Below are 25,591 nucleotides of genomic sequence, written 5' to 3' on the forward strand. Positions count from 1 at the left end.
CGCGCAGAAACCATTGTCGTCGGCGACGACAGCCAATCGGACGACGAGTTGTCGATCCACTTATCGGGACCAACTAAGTCTTGGGCCCAACAAGTCGAGGAGGCAGAGTTGGAAGAAGAAATGGCTAGAGCCGAACAAAACCCCTCAACCAGCAATCTTGGGATGCGTAGTTTTCGGCCGCTGCTACAGCATGAACGGAAGGCGGAAAAGTTCAAGAAAGAACGACAAGAACAAGACAATTGGCGGCAGCAGGACACCGAACTCCATACCACATCATCGAGGGGAAACGCTGCCCATGGTCGGCCCAGAGCAGCTAAACGCGTAACGAGGCAAAATCGAAACAAAACCGCGCCATATCAAAGTCACGCGAGCAAAGTCGACAGTAGACGAGCGCTATTACAAGCCGTACCAGCCGGCTTCCGAACGGGACGCCTATCCCAGACAACGACCCCATCACCCATCATGCGACCATTTGTGCCCATCGCACCGACTGCCGTCGTACGGATCGAATCGCGGGGCCACTTGCATTTGGTTCGAGCTATAATCGATCCCTGCGCCACAAGTACAATTGTCGATGCAGAGCTGGTGCGCGACCTACAGTTAGAGCGTCAAGGATCAGGGCAATGCACAATAATCCTGCGCGGGAAATTCGGGTCATCCACACACTTGACCACTCAAGCCAGCATTGTTGCAAGCCACTATCGGTTGAGTCCGCCATCAAATGTAGATCCGAAGATTGCCGCTCCATTCCAATTCATGCGGCTGGCCGACCCACAGTTCTACCGCTCATCGCCAATTCGGCTTACACTCGGCGCAGATATATACGCCGAAATGATGGTGAGCGGAACGCCAGCAACAACAGTTGGCGGTCTCCTAACCCAACCGACCGTGTTCGGGTTGGTGGTCTCGGGAGCCTGCCAAAAATAAATATCCGACTTTCACGCCTCACACATGCGCCATCATATATATCTTTAAGTAAATATGCACGGAATTTAAAACCACGTACGTATATCTAATAACTTCTTTTCTTTTTCCACAGGAGAGCGAAACGTGAGGTCAACCATCTGGCGTGCAGTGCTTGCAGTCCGCATCTGCACTGCCTTCTTTCATTAGCGCCTTACTGGACGTGCGATCGCGTGGCATCCCTTTTTTTAATGTTTTCTTTGTTGCTTACGGCAAGGGGGCCGGTATGTTTAGGCCACAGGCCTAAATATATCTCCCCTCCCTCGTAACATAATTTTCTTCGTTTACTACCGCATATGCATGCTTGTGATCACTAATACACACGGGCGTGTGTGAGTGGTAGTACGCATGTATCTTAGAGTTTTACCGCTGTGAGCCCGCGGTATAGCAACTTTGTTGCCGGGAAACCCAACGAAGGAGCTGTATCTCGGGTTCATCGGCTCATGTCGCAAAGAGGCTCGTCCTCTTTTAATCCAGCAGCCAGCAAAGGAACACGTAATCGCCCGTTCACGTAAGTTCAACTTTTCAAAATTATTATCATATATACATATATCATTTTCCACAACATTTGTTAAACCTTTTCTTAACACTTGTTGTATTCATATAAATAAAAGCACTTTGTGAATTCTTTTTATTAATACGAAATCCTTTTGGTGTTTTTATTTTCTTCCCCTTTTCGCCTTAACCTAATCTTTAACAAATACGTGGGTGCGCGCCGTTGCCACCACGCATTTGTTCAAATGTCAAAAAAAATTGCAAAATTATGTAAGAAAACCACGATGTCAAATACGTTTAAGTATTCGGCAATTGCCAATTCATCACACTAAGCCGTAATCGAAATTTTCCAAGTCAAGTCAAAGTAGCATTAACTAATTCATGTCCAAAGCAAATGGCAACCTTACAGTATGCTCAACTGAAAGAGAATTTAAATACAAGGGTCGAACTATATGTTTCCCTATGGAAACGACAATCATAGTAGGTAAAATATAATGTTTTTGGGTTTTTTTTTGTTAACCAACATATATTCAACAAGGCAGTGAAAACATTAAGAGGCCTTTTTGTTCTAGAAATTTTAATCCTGTCAAAAGATTCGTTACTCAGTCACTATGAAGCTGTCAGATCAGACAAACCACAGCCGGAGCCTTTTAAAAATGCATCAAAAAAAATCGTGTTATATGGTGTTAAATTTCTGAAGTATATCGAAACTATCCATTGGTGGAAGTTTCTTTAGCATAACATAAACTAAGTAAGAAAAAAATTCTAAAATCCATTTTTTTGAAGTTATGGCAATTTTGGTTTTCCTAAAATTAATTATAACTGAAAGTTATGAGTTAATATAAATATGTTTAATTTCGCCGTGTCTTTATAACATTTTGGAAACTTTGTGTTTTTACCTCTTTCATAATAAGATACTTTCAAAAATAACAGCATGAAAGCTTTTTCAAAGGCAGATGTTACTTCCACTTCTTTTATAAATTTCAACACATACACAAACCCAATACCCACATTTGCTGAAACAGTATCACATGCTTAGATTCAGAAAATAACTTCACTTTTGAGTAACATTCAAAGCGCATCGTGTGGAAGTAGAAAAGTCAGAACCGGTGTCATGTTATACGATCAGGGATGAAAAACCAGTTTCATTCAAATGGTAATTTTGAATCTGTAGAAACATTTCTGTAAATTGTAATTAGACATGGATCTCATGAGTACGTATGGTCACTAGTAAACATTTGTCATTCCAACAACAAGTGTAGGCTTAAAAGGAGAACTGAAAGAGATGAGCTAAAGCAAGATCAAGATCCAAGAAGCGAGGGCTGACTCTGACTACAAATCGGACGAAAATCAAGCAATCTTACTGTCGGAGGAAAGACAGATAAGAAATAGCGTTAAGATACTGGTGTATCTCGTTCCATAATTCGATCTTCTTTAATCAAAAGATCAAAATTGCGTACAGCCACTAGCGAGATCATCGAAGTTTGAAAAGGAATCACTTGTGAGGTCGTAATTTGAAAGGTCACGGAGTAATTTTCATGCTAGTGCAAGGCATTAAGATAAAAAAATTGTGTGTAATTGAGGCAGAAAGTTAATCGAAGACGAATATACCTGTAGGAAAAGCCTGGAGTTGACAAAATAAATTGGATGCATAGCGAAGAAGAAAAGAACTTTTCTTAAAGAATGCGGAATGATTTCAAACCAGAAAGCACTAATGTTATGACATCATGAGCAGTAATATGAAAGCACGACAAGACAAAAAATTCACTCTGCCATTTTTTCACTTTTTATTCTGATAATTCCGAAACCTTAAGGAAGATAATGTTTTGGCGTCCAAAAATAAAAACCTTTTGTTATTTTGAGAACGGCCTCCAAGTTCTAGATACTACTTAAATCCGACTGTCAACACGCTTAACAACTGGAAAAGCAAAGAGATAGAATTTCATCTAACCATAATATGGAATAACTTGGGAAAAGCTTTAGACACATCCATACTGCATAAATTAACCCAACTTGGCCCTCTGCACATTATACACAGTAAGGGGGTCGGTTTGTATGGAAGAAAGTTAACCGATATCGCGCCATCGATTTTTCGACAGGATTTGGGCTCAGGAAAAAAAGTTCCACTACGCATACCCAAAAAAATATTTTTCGAGCCTGCGAAATTTAATTTTTTTTTTACTTTTTTCGACTTTGATTTTTAAGGTTTTTTCATGACCTACTAAAAAAATGTTCATATGTATACCCAGTCCGACCCAAAAGTGTCCGCTAAAAACGTTGGCGATAACAGTTTTTTTGAAAAAAAAATATCGGACAGGGTATATATGAAAATTTTACAAAGAAAAATACTCTCTAGGAATCCCGCTCCACTGGGGTATTTATTTATTTATTTATTTATTTATCAGTCTACATATTAAACAATTATACAGACCAAATATACCGACACTTAAATCTCAGATGTAATACACGATATAAACAACATAAGCAGTCAGCAATTTTAAAGTAATATTTAAACAGTATTGAATTAAACACTTGAAAATTTCCATTAAAAACTTAGAAGTAAGCAAAAGTTAAAATGTTTTAAATGTGTTAAAATGTACTCATGAAGGAGCTAGTAAATAATAATTTATGAAATTGACAATAAAGCAAATTAATAGTAGATAAAATATATACAGAATAGAATTTATGCAGAGTAAATTTGATTGCATACATATAAATATAATGATCACAACGCAATTTTGCAAACAAGTTTCAAGTAACTGGTACTTCAAATTTAAAACAGAGGGTTGAACAGTATATCACGGTTTAGCGTTGTTTGCTTCATTTCGAATTACAAATTTAATGTAGTTAAAAGGTATTTTTTAATACCAAGAAACGAGTCGCAGACGTCTAAATTTTTACAGTGTTTATTAAAATCACGACATAAACAGTGAAGAGGTTCGTGCATTTCATACTTCGACCTGCATGTAGCTACAAAAAGTTATTGAAAATGTCTAGATGGCCTAATAGGAACGTTAAACTTAATTTCACCAAACAAAAATGGACTATTTATTGACCCTCTTATTAAAATAAAAATAAATAAGACACCAAACATCTCCCTGCGGGTCTGCAATGTGGGCAGCTGTATTAGTTTTAACCGGCTGCAATAGGGGGGAAGATTTTTAGAAGGATCCCATGGTAAGTGTTTTAAGGCGAAAAGCAAAAATTGTTTCTGGACCGATTCCAGCTTATCAGAATGAACCTGATAACGCGGATTCCAAATTATTGAAGCATATTCCAAAGTAGGTCTGATCAATGATGTAAAAAGAGTTTTTGTAACGTATGGGTCATTAAATTCTTTAGACCAACGTTTAACGAAAGCCAAAGTACCTTTAGCCCTATTCACGCAAGATTCAATATGAAGTTTAAAATCGAGTTTTGGGTCCATTGTAACGCCTAAATCAATAAAATTAGTGACTTGCTTGATTACATAGTCGCAAATAACATAATCATGGGATTGGAAGGACTTCCTTGTAAAACACATGAACTTACATTTAGGTAGGTTTAGTGACATGGCGTTTACATTACACCAGTCACCAAGACTATTCAGATCAGCCTGAAGACAAGTTTGACATCATCAGCGTACATCAAAACACTAGGAAGGTCATTAATGAACAACAGGAACAAAACCGGACCAAGATGGCTGCCTCGAGGAACACCAGAAGTAACGTTTATGAACCAAGACCAACAATTATTAAATATAACTGTTTGTTTTCTTTCCTTCACATAAGAAGAAACCCAAGATAGAAGCAAAGGAGGAAATCCTAACCGATCAAGTTTGAATAAAAGTATAGAATGAGAAACTTTATCAAATGCCTTACTAAAATCAGTATAAATAACATCAACTTCACAATTAGTCTTAAAACTGTTGGATACAAAGGTTGTAAACTCGAGCAAGTTGGACACCGTTGATTTACCCTTGCAAAAGCCATGTTGTGAAAAGTCAATTAATGAAGATACTCTAAAAGCAATCTGTTTTGTGATAATCAATTCAAATAGCTTAGGAATAGTGTTGAGTTTGGCTATTCCTCTATAATTTATAACACACGTTCTGCTTCCATTTTTATGCAGTGGTATAATGAATGATTCTTTCCACTTCTTGGGGAATACCCCTTGCTTCAGGGACGCATTAAACAAACAGGCTAGAGGTCGATATAAGTATCGAACACAAGATTTGAGCACTACCGACGGAATTTGATCTGGACCACTAGAGTAAGAAATTTTTAGATTTTCCCGATGAGTTAAAACATCATCAGTACATATATATGGGACTGCCTGGGAATCCAGAGGAGACAATCTGAAAGGATAATTTGATGCCGGGTAATCATAGGTGTTTGAATAAGTAGATTCGAAGAAATCCGCAAACATGTTAGCAATTTCGAAGCTATCGTTGGAAATCTGATCATTTAGCTTCATTGTAGAAGGAAACCCTTTTATCTTCCTTTTTGCATTAACAAAGCTGTAAAACGACTTAGGAATGACAAAAATTTGGCTTTTAATCCTACTGATATAGTTCCTATAACAAATTCTGTTCAATGTGTTATATTTGTGACGTAAAATTGAGTAGGCGGCATAGTCAGTCATTGATCCAGAAAGTTTGTAGCGTTTGAATGAACGCGTCTTCTGATTTTTCAGGCGTTTCAATTCTTTAGTGCTCCAAGCCGATGATGATATAGCAGTGGTTTCGGACGTATGTATGCATTTTTTAAATATTCCGTATAGTACATTATTAAAATGGGATATACTCTCATCAATATCCCCATCGTACTCAGGCCAATTTATTCTCGATATTTCGAGTAATATTTTAGACCAATTGGCTTTTCTAATCAGAAACCGGTGAGGGGTCTTTCGCACTACGTTGGAGGATGATGGAGGTGACTGGTCGTGGTAACGAGGAGTCCCGATGTTCCAATTGCGCAGGGATTTTCGCCTGCATGGTCGGCGGTTGTTGGCCATGCAGAAGTGTCTGCCATTCCACTACGGGAAAGTCAAATGAGCTATAGGGTCGTTCAAGCCCAATAAGTCTCCGAGCCCGAATGGAATCATTCCTGCGCAATTTCAAAATCTTTAGGGACTTCCTGCCACTGGTTGGCCATCATCTACACTAACTGCTGTAGGCTTAACTATATCCCGTAGTCTTGGCACACGGTTAGGGTTATCTTCATTCCGAAGGCCGGCAGAAGCTCTCATGTATCACCTAAGGATTTCAGGCCAATCAGTCTGTCGTCGTTTCTTCTTAAGACGTTTGAGCGGTTGATTGACCTGTACCTACGGTAAAGGATACTTCGGGGGTTACTGTCGGCTTCACAGCATGCGTACTGCAAGGGCAGATCGACGGAAATGGCTCTCCATTCGATTGTAAAGGAAATAGAGGGGTCCCTAGAACACAAAAAGTATGATCTGGGTGCCTTTGTAGACATCGATGGGGCTTTTAACAATGTCTTATCGGGGGCAATCGAAAGCGCTCTGGTGGATTTAGGAGTCAAAACGGCTCTGGTTGAATATATTGGCAAACTTCTATGCGGCAGAATTGTCGCAGCGGAGTGGGGTGGGGCCATAGTTGAGAGGAAGGTGTGCAGGGGCACACCACAGAGGGGTGTCCTATCTCCTCTGCTCTGGGTTGTGGCAGTAAACGAGCTTCTTGTGGAGCTAGAAGCCAATGGTTGTCGGGTAGTTGCCTATGCAGATGACCTCGCTATCCTAGTCAGAGGCAAATTTCTCGGCACCCTGCGCGATGTTCTGCAGGGCTACCTGGATACTGTGGTTAGGTAGGCTGAATCATGTGGATTGGCGGTCACCCCGGGTAAAACGGAATTGCTTATTTTTACAAGGAGATATAAGATGCCCGATTTCACTACTCCCTCGCTTGGAGGGGTACCGTTGGTACTTTCTGATAGGGTTAAATATTTGGGGATTGTTTTGGACAAGAAACTGTCCTGGAGACCCAATGTGGAATATAGGGCCAGGAAGGCCGCGGTTGCCTTGTACTGCTGCAGAGGGGCTATCGGAAAGAGTTGACACGGCGAGCACCTCCAAAATGTTAGTGTCAGTGCAACGGACGGCGTTAGTCGGTATCAGCGGCGCTCTCAGAACAACACCTACCTTGCACTGAATGTCATGCTGAACATATATCCAGTAGATATGGTGGGAAAGGCGGCCGCGGCCGGGCTTCGTAATATGGGCTATAGGCTTTCTGACTTCGGACACTCTAGCCTTCTTACCAGTTTCGACTTTATCCCGGACAGAACGGAATATTGTATGCCGATAACTGCTCCTTATACAACCTTCACCCCAGTCAATCCACCGAGAGAGGAGTGGGGAAGAGGAATTTTCTTGGGCATGGGACCGGTTAACTTGTTCACGGATGGGTCGAAGTTAGACGGAAAGGTTAGTGGGGGGTCTTTTGTCAAGAGCTAAATGTGAGCCGCAAGTTTAAGTTGGCTGATCACTGCAGTTTTTTCCAAGCGGAAGTTGCTCCGATTAAGGATGTGGTGGATAAAATGCTATCCAGTGATACTTTGGTTAGGGAAATTAACATCTGCTCTGATAGTCTAGCGGCTATCAAGGCCTTGAGCTCAACTACAGTGCGATCGAGGAAGGTCTGGGAGTGCCTGACCTCGCTTACGATTGTATCGAATTATTTTACAATTAAGATTATTTGGGTCCCCGGCCATAGTGATATCCCGTGTAACTGTCAAGCGGATCTCTTAGCCAGCATCGGTGCAACTGAACCGGATGAAGATGGCTATATAGCTGGGCCTCGTGTCAGCTCAGCAAACGTTGGGCGTAGACCACGTCTTGCAGGGTAGCAATATATTTCTGGCCGAAAGTGGATGGCAGGAGGTCTGCTAAAATAATTGGGTTCACTTAGGCTCACCTATCAATGGTCATTGGGGTTTTCAGAGGGCACTGTCCCATGGGTATCCATACGATTCTTCTCAAAATACTGGAAACTCTATCCTGCTGCAGCTGTATGGAGGATGATGAGGTGGAATCACCAAATTACTTTATGCCTGATTGCCCAGCTTTTGCCAGAACTAGGCGAAAGTACTTCGGTCGCGACTCACTTTGATCTCCCGAGGATTTATCCAAAGATGAGATCGGTATCATTCGGAGCTTTATCGTTGCTACCCAACGATTCTCTAAGCAGCCATATCTAAGTCACCGTTTTTTTTGGTGTATGTGGTATCACAACGGACCTTCGTGTTGTCCAAGTGAGCTTTCCTTATCAGGGCAGCTACCACCTAACCTAACCTAACCTAACATAACCTAACCTAACCTAACCTAACCTAACCAGAATTAGAATAGTTCAAGCAGTTTAAGAAAATTGGGCAAATCTTTGAATTTGAGATAAAAAGTTTGAAACTTCCACATGCCTTTATTATGGCTTTCTCATAAAATAATTTAAAAAAAATTTTAAGTTAAACGGTCTTATTGAAAACAATATTTACATTAAGTAATAATAATACTAAAAGCTCGACAATAATTAGGTAGGTCCTAGGTACAAGTCATCACACTCCTCATCAATCTAGGGCGTTGATCAGACAATTAAATAAAAGCCTCGGCAATTTATATAATATGTGTTCCAAATATGAGTCAAATTGGAGCACAAATACGATTTTTTTACATCGCGATCCTTCCGCCAGCTGGCGTCGATTTTTTTTCATGTGTCGCTTTCTATTCATGTATGTAATATGTGTTCCAAATATGAGCCTAATCTGAGCACGAATACGATTTTTTTGAATATCTTGATACCTGCGCCACATGGCGGCGATTTTTTATAGACCGCTTTTTATTCATGTATGTATTATGTGTTCCAATTATGAGCCAAATCGGGCCACAAATACGATTTTTTGGAATATTTCGATCTATGCGCCACCTATCGGAGGGTTTTTTCTTATTATTGCATTGTCATCGGGTTCTGAACTATATTCCAAGTTTGAAGCTTGTAGCTTATCGGAAGTTAGTTAAATTTCAATTACAAAATTCGTTCCGGCCAGCTGGCCGGTCGGCCTGCCAAGTCAAGCTAAACAAAACCGTTTAAAAATGTAATTTGTGACTTGTGCGTGAATGTCTTGAGATATTCGAGGTCTAAGATGGCAAACTCTAGCTTTTTGCAAATATCTCGCCAGTGGCGTAACTATACCATCTGGGGCCCATGGCAAATTCATTTGATGGGACCCTATCAATCAAAATCGTCACGTTGTATTTAGTTTAATTTTAACAAACTTCGAGATTTTCATCTTACTCAATTATACGTTATATATGTCCCACTAATGGATTTAGGCCTCTTCTCTTAGGCAAGAGAGAATGGTCTGTAGTCCATGCTAGCCCTGTTTTTTCGCGATTTTTGTTACGCAAAAGTGTCAATAACATCATTAAAGTCTAAAGATCGTGCTATAGATTTTTCAATAGACAGACTAGCCAAGTTCTCTTGTTGTTGTATTAGCGATAAAGACACTCTCCGAAGGCTTTGAGGAGTGTGATCGATGTTGACGGTCCTTTGCCGGATATAGATCCGGTACGTTCCGGTAACAAAGCTCCATTAAGGAACTAGCCCGACCATCTCGGGAACGATTAATATGACCACATTAAACCTTCTAAGCTATCCCGCAATGAGGAACTTGGAGTTGCCAGAGCCTCGCCTGTTAAATATGTGTATGTTACACTCATATTTGCAACAGAAGCTTTGAAGCTATAAAGCTTTGTATTGCGCTTATCAACCATTTTAATCCCAGCCAAGTTCTGTCTTGTCCATTAGAGTTTCTTAAGCAGGTTTTTATCAATTAAAGTTTTGAAAATGATTGTTCAGCACAAGCTGTAGTCACAGGAATTGTAGGAAATAACAGTAATGCCGTGCATAATTCAGGAAAGCTGCAAGACATAAAATGATTTTTTATTATTAATAAAACAGCGAGGTCTCTAATACACGACAATTTTTCTATTTCGTCTCTGAAAGTGGGTCGAAAACTGAAAATTTCTCTGGCAAATGATTCAGCCATTTCTTTTTTTTACATATCTCAACAAATTCTAGAGCTTTTCTTAAAAGAACAGTGTCATTTAAAGCTTTTAAAGTTGAGGGCTGCAAAACTCTGGAATTTGAAACAATTTCATTATTTGTTACCGATCAGTTTAATGCAAATCATTTTTTATTCGTAAGAAGCTGGTCCGATCTAGTTTATGTGGCGTGCAAATAAAACAAAGTTCTTTCCACCTTGCAGCCCAACGACCTTCTTAGCATCTTCTGGGGCGAGACTGTGATTTTTTTATTTGAGAACAAAAGTACAAAAACAACATTAATTATCAATCACCACAATTAGGAGTTATTAACATGTACTTACGCTGAAAATTGTGGATTCTTACATTAATACATAAAACAATTTTAAACAAAGAATATTTAAAAACAAACACTGTCGATACCATCGATAGTAAACCCAGCGGGTCAGGGGGTTAGAATATACCCGCGGTAGGTATGCCTGTCGTAAGAGGCGACTAAAATACCGGATTGGCCTGAAGGTTTAATGTGGCCATATAAATCGTTCCCGAGATGGTCGGGCCAGCACCTTAATGATGCTGTGTTACCGGAGCGTACCGGATCTGTAAACGGCAAAGGACCATCATATCGATCACTCCCTAAACCTTCGGGGAGCAACCGTATCGCTACAACAACAACAACAACATACCATCGATAGTGGTACCCTTGTCATAATCAACTAAAACTATAAACATAAAAGGTATGTCGCGGCTAGTTCATTCATTGGAATAAAACGCGATTTAATTTTTTTTAAATGATGTCCAGTACTCGATAAAATATGTTCACTTTGAACAATCTTTCTGGATCTTGGAGACGCTCATCTTCGCAAAGCTCATCAAAATGGCGTTTTACCATCCTCTTGCGAGTTTTAGAAAATTCAGGGGTGATGCACCATTTTTCTGCTACACTATTCGCATCCATTTTTAAAATTCCAAATTCGTATCGATACCTTTCAAATTCTTCTGGACAAATGGCATTTGAAAGATCGGGTGGCTTTAGACTGAAGTGCTTTAGAGGCTGCATCGATAGGATCAATAATAGGATCTTGCAATGGAAAACCAATAACATAACAAAGTTGTAGTTTTCGATCTTCTTTTTGAGCGGAACAGCTTCATTTTTTTCATCTGATTTGCATTTTAACAGAATGTTTTCGTTAGCGCTTTTTGGACTTCAACAAACAGAACTTTTAAAGCAAAAACGAAACCATAACGGTCCTGCCCATCTAATAGGGTTTAATATTTTTAATATTATTGAAGTCAAAGGCTAAAATTCCTTATCAGATATAAAACTTGATAAAATAATCCGTCTTTTGATACTATGCTTTAACTATGTCTTTATTTGTCTCACTTTGAATTTTAAGGCTGTGTGCGAGTTGACCTAAATTTCTACCTAAATAGAGAAAACCTAAATAGAGAAAAAACCTAAATCACTGGAAACTGTCAGTAAGGCAGTGCAAAATAAAAATTTAAAATTTGTATGAGCATACTTTTCAACCGAAATTCAAATGTCTAATTTCAAAAACATAAATATTGATTTTTCAATATTGTATATGCAAATAAATGGCTCTTGTCCATTCAATTTAAGTAAATCATAGATCATAGAGCGATGATCCCTGCTGCGATTTTAAGGTCCGATCGATTGTACGTGATGATGAGCTCAATTTTGTTCAAGCTGATGTTGGCGACACACGAATTGGATCCTTCTCAAATATGGACCGCAATCTGAACATATTTGGCAGCCAAGTGCACTAATTGGCCTAAAGAAGTTATTGGAGGCGTACCAACATCACAGTATTGAATTCGAGATTGTGGAAAAGGCCATTGTGCACGTGCTCCACTATGTTCGAAAAAAGCCTTATAAAACGAAGCCATTGCATTTTCTTGAACTGCTATCTTGGAATAGGTACTTACCGCGGACCCTAATTGACCTCTGTTCTTTTTAAGCGTGAAAACGCATCAGAAATACCAAATTTTCCGTATTGTTATTATTTTCTTAGCAGAAATAAACAATTTAGGTTTTCAAATCAACTCGCACAGTTTTGACAACTTTTTCTTAAATTATTGCAGTGCTGGAAAGTTCCAGTGGAATATTAGTTTAGCTACCTAAAATTTAGGCTAACTCCGCACCCAGCCTAAGTAGAACTTATAAAAATATACTTTTCAAATAAACTAAAATACTCAGGTACAATGTAAAAAATATTTTTGAGATCGCGGCCTCTTGGCCCAGGGCTCTCTTGGGTCGGGGGCCCGTGGCATTTTGTCAGCCCTTCCACCCTATTGTTACGCCACTGTATCTCGCCTCCCATGGCTTTCTCGCGTTTTGCTTTCAGTACGAGGCTCAACCACTACTGACTTCCAGCTCGCGAAATGCGAGCAGCTCCTCAAACTTTGCATCATCCAGAACAATATATAAACGGCCCGAGTTCGCTCTAATATTGAATTTGGACTAACATGGGAGTCGTCAACAAAGGAGTTAGAAATTTTTGAAAAATTAGCGTGTCTCGGATTGGTAATGCAAGTTTTATTCGCGTACGCTTCAAATTTTCATTTAGTGGCGTGCCTTTCATACAAGCCGGAAAGCGAGGTTCGCCTAGCGGAATGCTCGATTTTCAAAAAAAAAAAAAAAACTTGATGCCATAAATATTTCATTATACAGGATTTTGTGCCATCTGTTGGTGAGGAGCATATTCTGTCTCATGGCAACATTGCATACTTTATAGCGCCTCAAAGAGTTCAATGCTTCGGAAAGGTGTCATCTCGTTTTCACTTATTGGCACAGTATTTGCTTTCTTCTCTCTTTCGTGAATGAAAGCTCACACGGACGGAGGGTTTGTGTGTGTATATATTCATGCTGTGAATGTGTAAGAATTTTATATGAAACTTGCAAGCCAGCTTCTGCGAAATAGTCAGAAGCCTATACGAGAGGCGTTTTCAAGTTCAAGCATAAGAGTGCATGAAAATTCTTTGAAAGAATAAATTTCGATTTGTTCAACCAGGCACGACGAGAGGAGGGGATGTATGAGGAGACAATGAAAACATCAAACAAAAATGTTTGTTTACATGAATCCGAAATCGTATAGTTTCGTGGTGACACTGATTCGTCGAGGTCATCAAAAGTGTCCTGTTATTTTTCCACGTGACCGTCATGATGAGGAATTTCCTACCTCGTTGTTAAACAGAATATTGCCAAATGGAGAGAAAGTGGAGCTTGACTGGTTGGTGTGGAGTGCCAGTAACAATGCTTTTTATTGCCTACCATGTCGTCTGTTAAGCGCCAATACTTTAAATCGACCCAAAACGTGTTGTCCTGGCGGATATTCGAAATTGCAGCTGTGGAAGAAGCTATACGATAAACTGCCAGCACACGAAAATACTCAAGATCACATTAAATGTTATATTCAATGGCAATCTTTAAAAAATCTAATTCAATAGGAGGCTACAATTGATACACTTATCAATGAACAGCTAATCACTGAAACTCAAAAGTGGAAAGAAATTTTATATAGAATTTTGGACATTATTTTATTTTTGGGTGAAAGAGGCCTAGCTTTCAGAGGCGAAGGTATATATCTTGGTCAACGAAACAATGGACATTTTTTTGGGCATCTTATAACTCATAAGCCATTATGATCCGATACTTAGATATCATTTGGAGAAAGTTAGGATTTAACAACAGCAGCACAAACGTTTACAAGTTCACTATCTTTCCCCAGACATTCAGAACGAGTTTATAGAAATTTGTGCAAAACTCGTGAGGGAAACTATATTAGATCAATGCAAGAAAGCCAAGTATTTTGCTATTATCGTTGATGCTACGCCTGATACAAGTCTCGTTGAACAGACTTCGTTCATTTTGCGCTACCTCCATTTCAATTCGAAAGCAACAAATTTTACAATTCAAGAACGGTTTTTGTCTTTCGTGGATTGTAACCAAAACACTGGTCAGGAAATCGCTGATTCAATTTGCCATACTTTAGGTAAGTTTGAAATCCCATTAAAAGATTGTCGTGCACAAGGGTACCATAACGGCGCCAATATGAAAGGAGCTTACAACGGAGCACAACTTCACATTCTCGACAAAAACTCGAATGCAGATTACTCGCCTTGTGCAACCCACAGTCTGAATTTATGCAGTGTTGATGTTGCAGAATGTTGTACGGCTGCAATTACTTTCTTCGGAGTTGTACAAAAACGTTTTACTATTTTCAGCAGCAGTGCACAACGATGGGACATCCTCAAAAAAAAATATAACGAGATCTCTTCACAGTCTTTTAGAGACTAGGTGGTCGGCTAGAATTGAAGCAATCAGACCATTCGCAAACCATGTTCCAGGATTAACACAAGCATTGAACGCATTACTTGAGCTAAATTTGACTGCACAAGCATACGGAGATGTTACCGGCATTCTTAAGTACATCAACAAGTTCGAATGTATCTTGCTGTCCTCAATTTGGTTTAAAATACTGACTACCATTAATGAAAGAAACGTCGGACTCCAAGCTAGAGACGATACCATGGATGTTGAGTTTCGACATCTGGTTCCCCCATAAATTCAGAAAACAAAAGTTCGGAAACACATTTTTTCAGGAAACATTAGTCAGAACCCTTTTTTCAGAAAGCCAAAATTCAGATATCAATATTCAGAAGTCAAAATTCACAAAGTAATCAGACAAAATTTAATGTTTTTATGATTTAATCGGGGATTGCCCTTATTGCTTTTTTAAATGTATGAAAACATTTATTTGAAGCAATTTTTTTTTTTAATTCTATAATTTATTTAATAATTTGGAAAAAATTTAAACAACGTGACATCAGGACGGACAAGGCGACAGCTGTTTCGATTATACCTTGTAAATCTCTTCAGAGCCTTTTCTCCCGGGAGTGGGAGTCGAACCCGCACTCCTACGATAGTTGAAATGGTTACAAACGCATTCAGCTACGTCATGCCTTAGTTGTTGTAAAGTTTTTCCCAATTGCCTTCTTTTTGCATATTTTAATCTTTTACACACTGCATACTTCGTAATGTTTTTTGCTGTCTGATTATTTCGTGAATTTTCATTTCAGAAATTTGACTTCTGAGATTTGACTTCTGAGTTTTTACCTCTGAATTTTGTCTTTCTGAAAAAAAGGTTCTGACTAATATTTGCTGAGAAAATGTGTTTCTATATGCCTTATTAGTTGATTTGAAATTGATAAGGAACCAATGGGAAACAATTTTAAGCGAATCCAAAACAGTTGCTATTCCATTGAATATCTCGCCAAAGTTCCCGGACATTCGAAAGAGAAAACCAAAAAGGAGTTTTGAAGATAACGGAAATGGGATGATTACGGATGAGTCTGATTTTAAATCCTTGGTGATCGTTTTGATAAATGTTCACAATCTGTATACAATTTTCCGCAACATTTGTCTTGCTTTACGTATCTTTTGCACCTGTCACTGTAGTTAGTGCAGAACGTTCTTTCAGCCTCTTTGAAAGAGTCAAAAACTTTCATAGACCATGTTCACCTCAAGAGCGAGTTTCAGGACTTGCCACGCTTTGAGTTGAATCCGTTTAGGCAAGAAAGTTGAATTTTGATATGATTATATAAAATTTTGCAGCGAAAAAACAAGAAAGCCACTCTTTGATATTCGAACCTTCTATATTGAATAATTAAAATTTATAATCATCATCAAATTTATCAGAAATGTAAAAAAATGTTACCAAATAACTAGAAAAGACTAGCAGATCAGATTCAGACTGAATCGAATATCACAATGAAAATTGCTCTAAAGCTCTCAGCAACAGCTTTCATTTGATATCCATAATACACACACATTCTAGGGGTATCCGGGTCCATGTTTTGGCCTATATCTCGAGACCCTAGTCACCCAGCGGCGTAAAACTTACTCTGTACTAAAGCACACATCAACAGCTTCAATTTGATATCCATAATGTAAAAACACATTCTAGTTGTATCCGGGTCCATGTTTTGGCCTATATCTCCAGACACTAGTCACCCAGCGGCATAAAACTTACTCTGTACTAAAGCACACACCAACAGCTTGAATTTGATATCCATAATGTAAAAACACATCCTAGTGTTACCCTGATCCACGTTTTGGCCTATATCTCGAGACCCTAGTCACCCAGGGGTATGAAAATTACCCTCTCCAAAGCACTCATCAACAGCTTTCATTTGTTATCCATATTCTATAAACACATTCCAGGGGTACCGGGGTCCACGTTTTGGCCTATATCTCGAGACCCTGTGCGTGGACCCTGAATTTTCTTTGCTACAAACCTCACGGAGCCGGATACCTTTCCAACGAATGCAAAACCGTGGAAATCGGTTCCTGCGCTCTGGAGGTATAGCGTCAGGAAGGAAAACCCGACTTATTTTTATACTCAGTTGAGCAGAGCTCACAGAGTATATTAACATTGATTGGATAACGGTTGGTTGTACAGGTATAAAGGAATCGAGATAGATATAGACTTCCATATATCAAAATCATCAGTATCGAAAAAAAATTTGATTGAGCCATGTCCGTCCGTCCGTCTGTCCGTTAACACGATAACTTGAGTAAATTTTGAGGTATCTTGATGAAATTTGGTATGTAGGTTTCTAGGCACTCATCTCAGATCGCTGTTTAAAATGAACGAAATCGGACTATAACCACGCCCACTTTTTAGATATCGAAAATTTCGAAAAACCCAAAAAGTGCGATAATTTATTACCAAAGACGGATAAAGCGATGAAACTTGGTAGGTGAATTGAACTTATGACGCAGAATATAAAATTAGTAAAACTTTGGACAATGGGCCTGGCAGAAGGTTATTTAAAAGTTTTTCAAGCTGTAATTTGGCAGTCGTTGAAGATATCATGATGAAATTTGGCAGGAACGGCAACTTAATCAAAACTAGCAAAAGCGGAGAACGACCACGCCCCCTTAAAAAAAATGTTTTTGAGGTCAAATTTTAACAAAAAATTTAATATCTTTACAGTATATAAGTAAATAATGTCAACATTCAACTCCAGTAATGATATGGTGCGACAAAATACAAATATAAAAGAAAATTCTAGATGGGCGTGGCTCCGCCCTTTTTCATTTAATTTGTCTAGGATACTTTTAATGCCATAAGTCGAACAAAAATGTACCAATCCTTGTGAAATTTAGTAGGGGCTTAGATTCTGGGACGATAACTGTTTTCTGTAAAAAAGGCCGAAATCGGTTGAAGCCACGCCCAGTTTTTATACACAGTTGACCGTCTGTCCTTCCGCTCGGCCGTTAAGACGATAAATTGAGCAAAAATCTTTATATCTTTACTAAACTCAATTCACGTACTTATCTGAACTCACTTTGTATTGGTGTAAAAATGGCCGAAATCCAACAAAGAACACGCCCACTTTTTCGATATCGAAAATTACGAAAAATGAAAAAATGCCATAATTCTATACCAAATACAAAAACAGGGATGAAACGTGGTAATTGGATTGGTTTATTGACGCAAAATATAACTTTACAAAAAAACTTTTTAAAATGAGTGTGACACTTACTATATTAAGTAGAAGAAAATGAAAAAGTTCTGCAGGGCGAAATCAAAAGCCCTTGGAATCTTGGCAGGAAAACTGTATGTGGTATTACATATATAAATATATTAGCCGTACGCGACAGTTGATGTTCTGGGTCACCCTGGTCCACATTTTGGTCGACATCTCGAAATCTCCTTCATATATATAACTACCACCACTCCCTTTTAAAACCCTCATTAATACCTTTAATTTGATACCCATATTGTACAAACACATTATAGAGTCACCCCTGGTCCACCTTTATGGCGAAATCTGGACAACGCGTCCACCTATAGAACTAAGGCCCACTCCGTTTTAAAATACTCATTATCACCTTTCGTTTGATACCGATATTGTACAAACGCATTCTAGAGTCAACCCTGGTCCACTTTTATAACGATATCTCGAAAAGGCGTCCACCTATAGAACTAAGGCCCACTCCCTTTTAAAATACTCATTAACACCTTTCATTTGATACCCACATCGTAGAAACAAATTCTAGGGTCACCCCTGGTTCACCTTTATGGCGATATCTCGAAAAGGAGTCCACCAATAGAACTAAGGTCCACTCCCTTTTAAAATAATCATTAACACCTTTCATTTGATACCCATATCCTACAAAAAAATTCTAGAGTTACCCCTGGTCCACCTTTATGGCGATATCTCGAAAAGGCGTCCACCTATAGAACAAAGGCCATTCCCTTTTAAAATACTCATTAACACCTTTCATTTGATACCCATATCGTACAAACAAATTCTAGAGTCACCCCTGGTCCACCTTTATGGCGATATCTCGAAAAGGCGTCCACCTATAGAACTAAGGTCCACTACTCCCTTTTAAAATACTCATTAACACCTTTCATTTGATACCCATATCGTAGAAACAGATTCTAGAGTCACCCCTGGTCCACCTTTATGGCGATATCTCGAAAAGGCGTCCACCAATAGAACTTAGGCCCACTCCCTTTTAAAATACTCATTAGCACCTTTCATTTGATACCCATATCGTACAAACAAATTCTAGAGTCAGCCCTGGTCCACCTTTATGGCGATATCCTTAAATGGCGTCCACCTATAGAACTATGGCCCACTCCCTCTTAAAATACTCTTTAATATCTTTCATTTGATACACATGTCATACAAACACATTCAAGGGTTACCCTAGGTTCATTTTCCTACATGGTGATTTTCCCTTATTTTGTCTCCATAGCTCTTAAAATACTCTTTAATACCTTTCATTTGATACACATGTCATACAAACACATTCAAGGGTTATCCTAGGTTCATTTTCCTACATGGTGATTTTCCCTTATTTTGTCTCCATAGCTCTCAAATGAGTATGTAATGTTCGGTTACACCCGAACTTAGCCTTCCTTACTTGTTTTAATTATTTTATTTTATAGAACCTATAAACCACTTTATATATTAATTACGATTTAAATGTTTACACCTGGTTGGTTATTGTTCAAGTGCTCATATGAACTTGGTACGTTATTTTTTGTTGTTGCTTGCCATTTGATGTCATAACCTACCCAAATTTTTTCTGGGCGTTGTTTGCAAAACTCGTAAGTTTTTAAATATCACGTTCCCTGCGCCACCTAGCAACATCTGTTTCCCCCGAATATGTATGTCAGTGTCATGCTCTCCGTGCCTAGAAATATGTTCGAATTTTCAAGACTCTAGCTTAATGGGAAGTTATTTAAAAATCGATACGGAATAACCAAATTTTGCACTCAAATTTGCCGACACATAAAGAAAATTCGGTGTGTAAATTCTATAGTTGCTTTGATTTTTTATGTCATTCATCTTTGAGCTGAAAGATTGGTGCAGGTACATTAGGCCTAGTCGGTGGATATCTGTAAAAGACCGCCCAAACCCAAAGCTTATGTTGAAAAGATCTCTTAACAATCTTGTTTTGCATTTTCTTTAATTCTTTCAAAAACAACCGAATACGTTTCTTTATTGTACCTTGGTTATTTGACCTCTGCTTTTAAGTATTCATTTGTTCTTTCAAAGCTCTATAATTACTTCCAACGTTCTGTTGAGCTCTGCAATAGTTTTAACATGGTCGATTTGTCATGATTTGGTCAAACAGGAATAATGAAGGATAATTTAGGAGACTTTACTCTTTTATCAGACAAAGCTTCATAAAGTTGAGAGTGTGTGCTCTTTATAACTGAGAACTATCAAAAAGGTTTACTTATGCCCACTTGCAGAACGGCAATTTATCTTTTCAACTCAGAGTTAACCTGACATGTGGGGTTAAAATTATATATTTTTGACAAAATTTTTAAAATAATTGCGTTAATCTTTAGCGTTTTGAAATGACATTTTCCTGTAAAGTCTCATTTAATTATATGTATATTGGGTAATTTTATATTTTATAAATTGGGTGATTACATACAAATGTACATATCTTTGGCTTACGTTAGGAGGGTAGACTTTTCAAAACTGCGATTTTTACAAATTATAGGAATATTTAATAAAATACACCCACAGTAAAACTTTTAAATGCTGGAACCAATTACAATGGAGTTACTCGACTTTTAAACAGCATATCTGTTTGTAGCGTATGTGATTGTAAAATATATTTTGTTTAAATTTGTTGGTTAGATTCGTTGTAAATTATCATCCATACATATTGTATCCAAATCCACATTCATACTTATGCTTGTGGAATCGTAAGAAATGTGAGCTTACCTGTGCTTTTTCATTTCCATATGCTTTTTCATTTCTTTCTGTTTATTGTCGTAGTTGCGCTGATGGATTTCATGGGTGTCATAAACTTCGTGCATATTGGCCAAGGAACTAAAGGGATTATTGTAAATACTTGCAGAATGATGGTGGCCATCGTGATGGTATGAACTATGCGAAGTAAAATCATCTTTTGTTTTAGGAGATAAATAAAAAGGTTTAAATTACTTAAACAATTAAAAAATATTACTTAAATTAAATTTATAAATATCTCATATTGTTGCACAGGGGCCAAATGCATGTTTACTTAAGTGAATGAGCAACGGAAATAAAATAAACATTTTCAATCCTAGTCAATAAACAAAAATATTATCGTAAGCTAATAAGTACCAAAGTACCCAGGATGTAATGTAGCTGGCTATAAGCAAAGTGCAAGTTCTTTTTCTATTATCTCTTTATTTTCTTTAAAAAAACCTGACAAATTTGTTATGACAATGGCAGCAAAATAGTCAGAGGTGGTTAGCCCTTTACTTAGCCCTTATAATTATCCTGGATGCTTTAAATCACATGTGGATACCGACAACGTATCATTTACAGCTCCCACACATAAGCAGTTTTTCATATAGATGAGTTTAACACAAGCTTATGCATTATGAGTAGATTGCACGTATTTTTATGGAGAACGGTAGAATGAGCGACACTGGCGCCTTCTGATATTGAAAAGTAGCCATCTCCCAAATTTTGTTCCAAGCAAATCCCAAGAAGAAGAATTTGACATTTGCTTTGGCTAAGGGTGTTGGCACACTTTGGAAGTGAAATTTTTTTTCCACTGGTTGGTAAATTTTCTAACATTTTTCGCAATTAAAAACTGAAATATAACAAATGATTACCACACCAAATATGTTAGCAAGTATTTTTGTTGTATAGGGAGAATGTTTACAACAGTGCTTCGCAAAATTTTGTATGTGAATGGGCAAGGCGTAATAAACTTCAATTGCCAAATCTGAAGTTCCTTCATATTTACAAACGCAACATCTTGGCTGATTGTGGCGATGTTATTGCAATGCATAAGCTTGTGTTAAACGCAGCTATATGAAAAATGTCATTGTGACACGGCCTTTATTTGCATAATTTTCCCAATTTGTTTAAGAAACAGCTGTGTAGGTCCACACCAAAACGCAGCATTTACATATTCTGCAAAAATTTACATTTGAATGCAGATCCCGTACACTTACAGATTTGTATCCAAATTTCGAATGGCGAATGCAACCAAGTCTTCATTACGTTGACTTAAAACCATCACGTAGTAGTATCTCACTAATTTACACTTCAAGTATACACTTCAACTATCTTTTTATCACCAGACCTCCATCACTAATCTGCATGTTATATAACTTCAAGAATTATATATTTTCCTATGGAAATTCAAATCGAAAAGACACATTTAGATTGGTGCGACCAAAACGTAACATACAAGTAACCATTTCGTTTTATGCTTACTAAAGCAAACTTACTTCATATAAAGAAAACCAACTTTCGTTTGGTATCAATGGTAAATTGGTATGGTTACCAATTTCCTCGAAACTACTTATGATGTAAATTTTTAATTAGTGTGGACCCCATAGTTGTAATTCATGGAAACCGCATGCATAAATGGGAAAAAATTCAAAAATGTTCCTCATAGAAAACATTCGGCATCAATTTTTTGATTTCCAGCGAGTTACTCGCCACTCGTACCAAACTGGTGGCTCTTATTATAATTTATCCTCTTTGGTTAAACGACGCACAGTGGCGCCTCTGCCGTTAAAGCATGACAAAAATCAAAAAAATCATGAAAGCGTTCGCTAAATCTAATACATGTTTCTAATAGGGAATTTTCCAGGGATCAAGAATATAAAACTGGTTTTTCACAGAGAATCACAGTTTACCAGGTAGAGCCGCTCAAAGTTGACCAATTTTCAACATTGGGAAAATTTTGAAATTTTTCTTCTTTTTCCTTGTATTTAAAATGGTTTTGTGAGTAAAGAGGGCGGCCGGTTGTCGTTTTCTTGTATAGCAATTAAAGATAATTTAATTTAGGATTGAAACAAAAAAACTAGAGTCACGTAGTTTTTCCAAAATTTAATTCTACTGAAAAAACATCGGAAAACGTCGATGTATCGATGTTTTTCTTCCGATGTTTTTTATCATCGATGCTAATTTTGACGATACATCGAAACATCGATGTATCGATGTTGCTCCTCACAATTTGCATCCCTAAGTGCGACTGACGAGGATCAAAAACAGCTTTCCCACACCACCAAATGCGCTACCTGAGAAATACACTCCCGAAGAAGCTTTGGCGCTGCTAATAGATACTGGTTTAACGAAGAAAAAATATATTATATTGCGTAAGTCATTATTGCAACGTAATGCCGATATTTTACCTGGATACAAAAAAATTACTCAATCCAAGAAAGAAGCAGTTCCTCTAAGTCCCAAAATAACCGAATTATCAGCTGAAATTGAGCTACAAAACCTAATGGATCATACGTCTACACGACTCTTTCAAAGTTTTACTGAACAAAAGTTGAAATCACTGCCAAAAGAGCTAGCATTGATAACTAAGTGGGGCTGTGATGGATCATCAGGACAAAGCGCATATAAACAAAGAATAAATGTAGACGATGAAACAATTACAGATAGTAATATGTTCCATTACGACTAAAAGATGAAGCTACAGAATCAGCTATATTGTGCCGCCTGATATTATTTAAATACGAGAAGGAGTCTTGAAAATCTTGATGATTCAATAACTGACGAACTAAATTATGAGTATGGAATATCTCCTTTGCATGCTGGGATAAGATGTATGGAATTTGTTTTGAAGCTGGCTTATACACTACCACAACAAGGAGAAGTTTTCGACGACAATACAACATGTAAGGAGAAAGAAAACAGGAGAAAAAAAAATAATTCAGGATGCATTCTGTAAAGAGATTGGCCTTAGAGTTGACTGTCCAAAGTATGGATACGGAAATACAAATGATGGTAGCTCCTCAAGAAGATTTTTTGAAAACGATTAAGTGACTGCTCGCATAACAGGAGTTGATAGAGATATTGTGAAAAGATTGGGAGTAATTTTAAATATTTTAAACTGCCATGAACCAGTTAATGGACCCAAATTTGGAGAATATGCATCTAAAATTACAGAGTTGCTGCATCAAAAGTAACCTGAGAAGAAACTTACACCAACGGTACATAAAATTTTAGCACACGGAGAACATTTAATAGAGTACCAGTGCTTACAATTAGGAGAATTGTCTGAAGAAGCTCAAGAATCTAAGAACAAGGAATTAGATGTATGAACACCTGCAAAGTATCACGAGTTAGACAAGGCGAATACCTTTTCAACATGTTAGCTATCTCTTTTGATCCAGCCATATCATCTATGAGGTATGTAAGAACACAAAAAGATCTTGCAGATGCGTATAGCTCAGAAATGGTTCCAGTGACGATGACTATGTTAAGATAAAATAAGTTTCTCACTTCTTATCACAACAATTAAAAAGAGATTTACTAATCAATTTTGTTACTTTACTGAAAAATAAGATATCTATGTACAAGTTAATTTTTTATTTCAAAAAAAAGAATTAATTTTTTAATTTATAAATATATACTTTTAGTAATTGCATTTCTCTAAAGTTTATCAAATTTATTTTAAAGCTTAGGCATTTCGCCTTCAAACGAGTATTGAATTTTTATAGAAATCAATACGTCTATCGAGTTTGGTACAAATTGGTAAAGCGGTTACTAAGATCAAACTTTTTAGCATAAATGGACAGTGCCACTCCCTTTTTCCAAAATTCGTTGGCTGTTTAATTTTTAGCTCAAATAAAATTTGATTGAACCACTTTCAATAACTTTTAGTTATTAATAAAATACATATTTGGCTTGTGAATTAAAAAAAAAACATGTAAAATTTTACGATGAATTTTGAAGCACCTTGTTATTGTGGCACCAAAAACGGACATTTGAGTTTTATAAGAGTATTGCCATTTAAAAGAAACAATACGTCTATCGATTTTGATAGTTATTGATTACGTGACTATTTAGATACAACTTTTTATCATAAGTGGGCAGCGCCACGCTATCTTATCAAAATCATTAGTTTATCTTATTTAATGCTTAAATACGTCATTATAAGACAAATCTCATTTTATTTTTTTTATTTTTTATTAAAAACATTTTGTTTTTGCATTTTTCTAAAAATTTTCGACTTTGACGAATTTTTTTGAAGCACCCTGTATCTGTGACATTCTGAGCTTTCACACAATAAAACTCCAAATAATTAGCTTTCATTTGCATTTTAAATATCTTCATCGGTTCAAAAGTTATGATTTTTGCAAAGAAAAACTCAAAAGGCGCCACTGTGCGACGTGTCATCGTGGTGTTGTACCAGAGTTATAAATAGCAGTTTTCACTAGCTTTACCATTCTACCAGAAACTGCTTGTTTTTTTTTCATATTTTCATATTATATTATTATATTATTATTTTTCATATTTTATCGTATTTATGGCAGGCCAGTCTTGTAGGAAAGGTTAAGCGAAATGCGAATGAAGCCTATGTAAACGCTTTGAAAATAATTATTTGGAACTACTCATTTGAGAACAGTGTAAAGGTAGTTTACGAATTTTTTCGATTTGATTTTAGCAATTAAAACAGTTGTACAGCAGTCTAGTAATAGTTAGATGTTTATCGATTGCTACTTTTTTCAATATATTTCGTATCTCAAAATCAAAGCAACCTATGATATAAAATAATTGTTGCGTCTTA

General features: G+C 37.4%; 1 protein-coding gene across 1 annotated transcript in view; it reads right to left on the reverse strand.

Annotated features, from left to right (window-relative positions):
- The window catches only part of beat-VII (beaten path VII), a 599,011-nt gene that overhangs the window by 259,654 nt on the left and 313,766 nt on the right, over positions 1-25,591 (reverse strand). Inside the window, exon 7 of the mRNA XM_067760324.1 lies at positions 20,782-20,965. Within this exon, the coding sequence (XP_067616425.1) occupies positions 20,782-20,965 (184 nt within the window). The remainder of the gene's footprint in view (positions 1-20,781; positions 20,966-25,591) is intronic.

The sequence above is a fragment of the Eurosta solidaginis genome, chromosome 1, assembly GCF_040869045.1.
Source record: "Eurosta solidaginis isolate ZX-2024a chromosome 1, ASM4086904v1, whole genome shotgun sequence".
Taxonomy (NCBI): domain Eukaryota; kingdom Metazoa; phylum Arthropoda; class Insecta; order Diptera; family Tephritidae; genus Eurosta; species Eurosta solidaginis.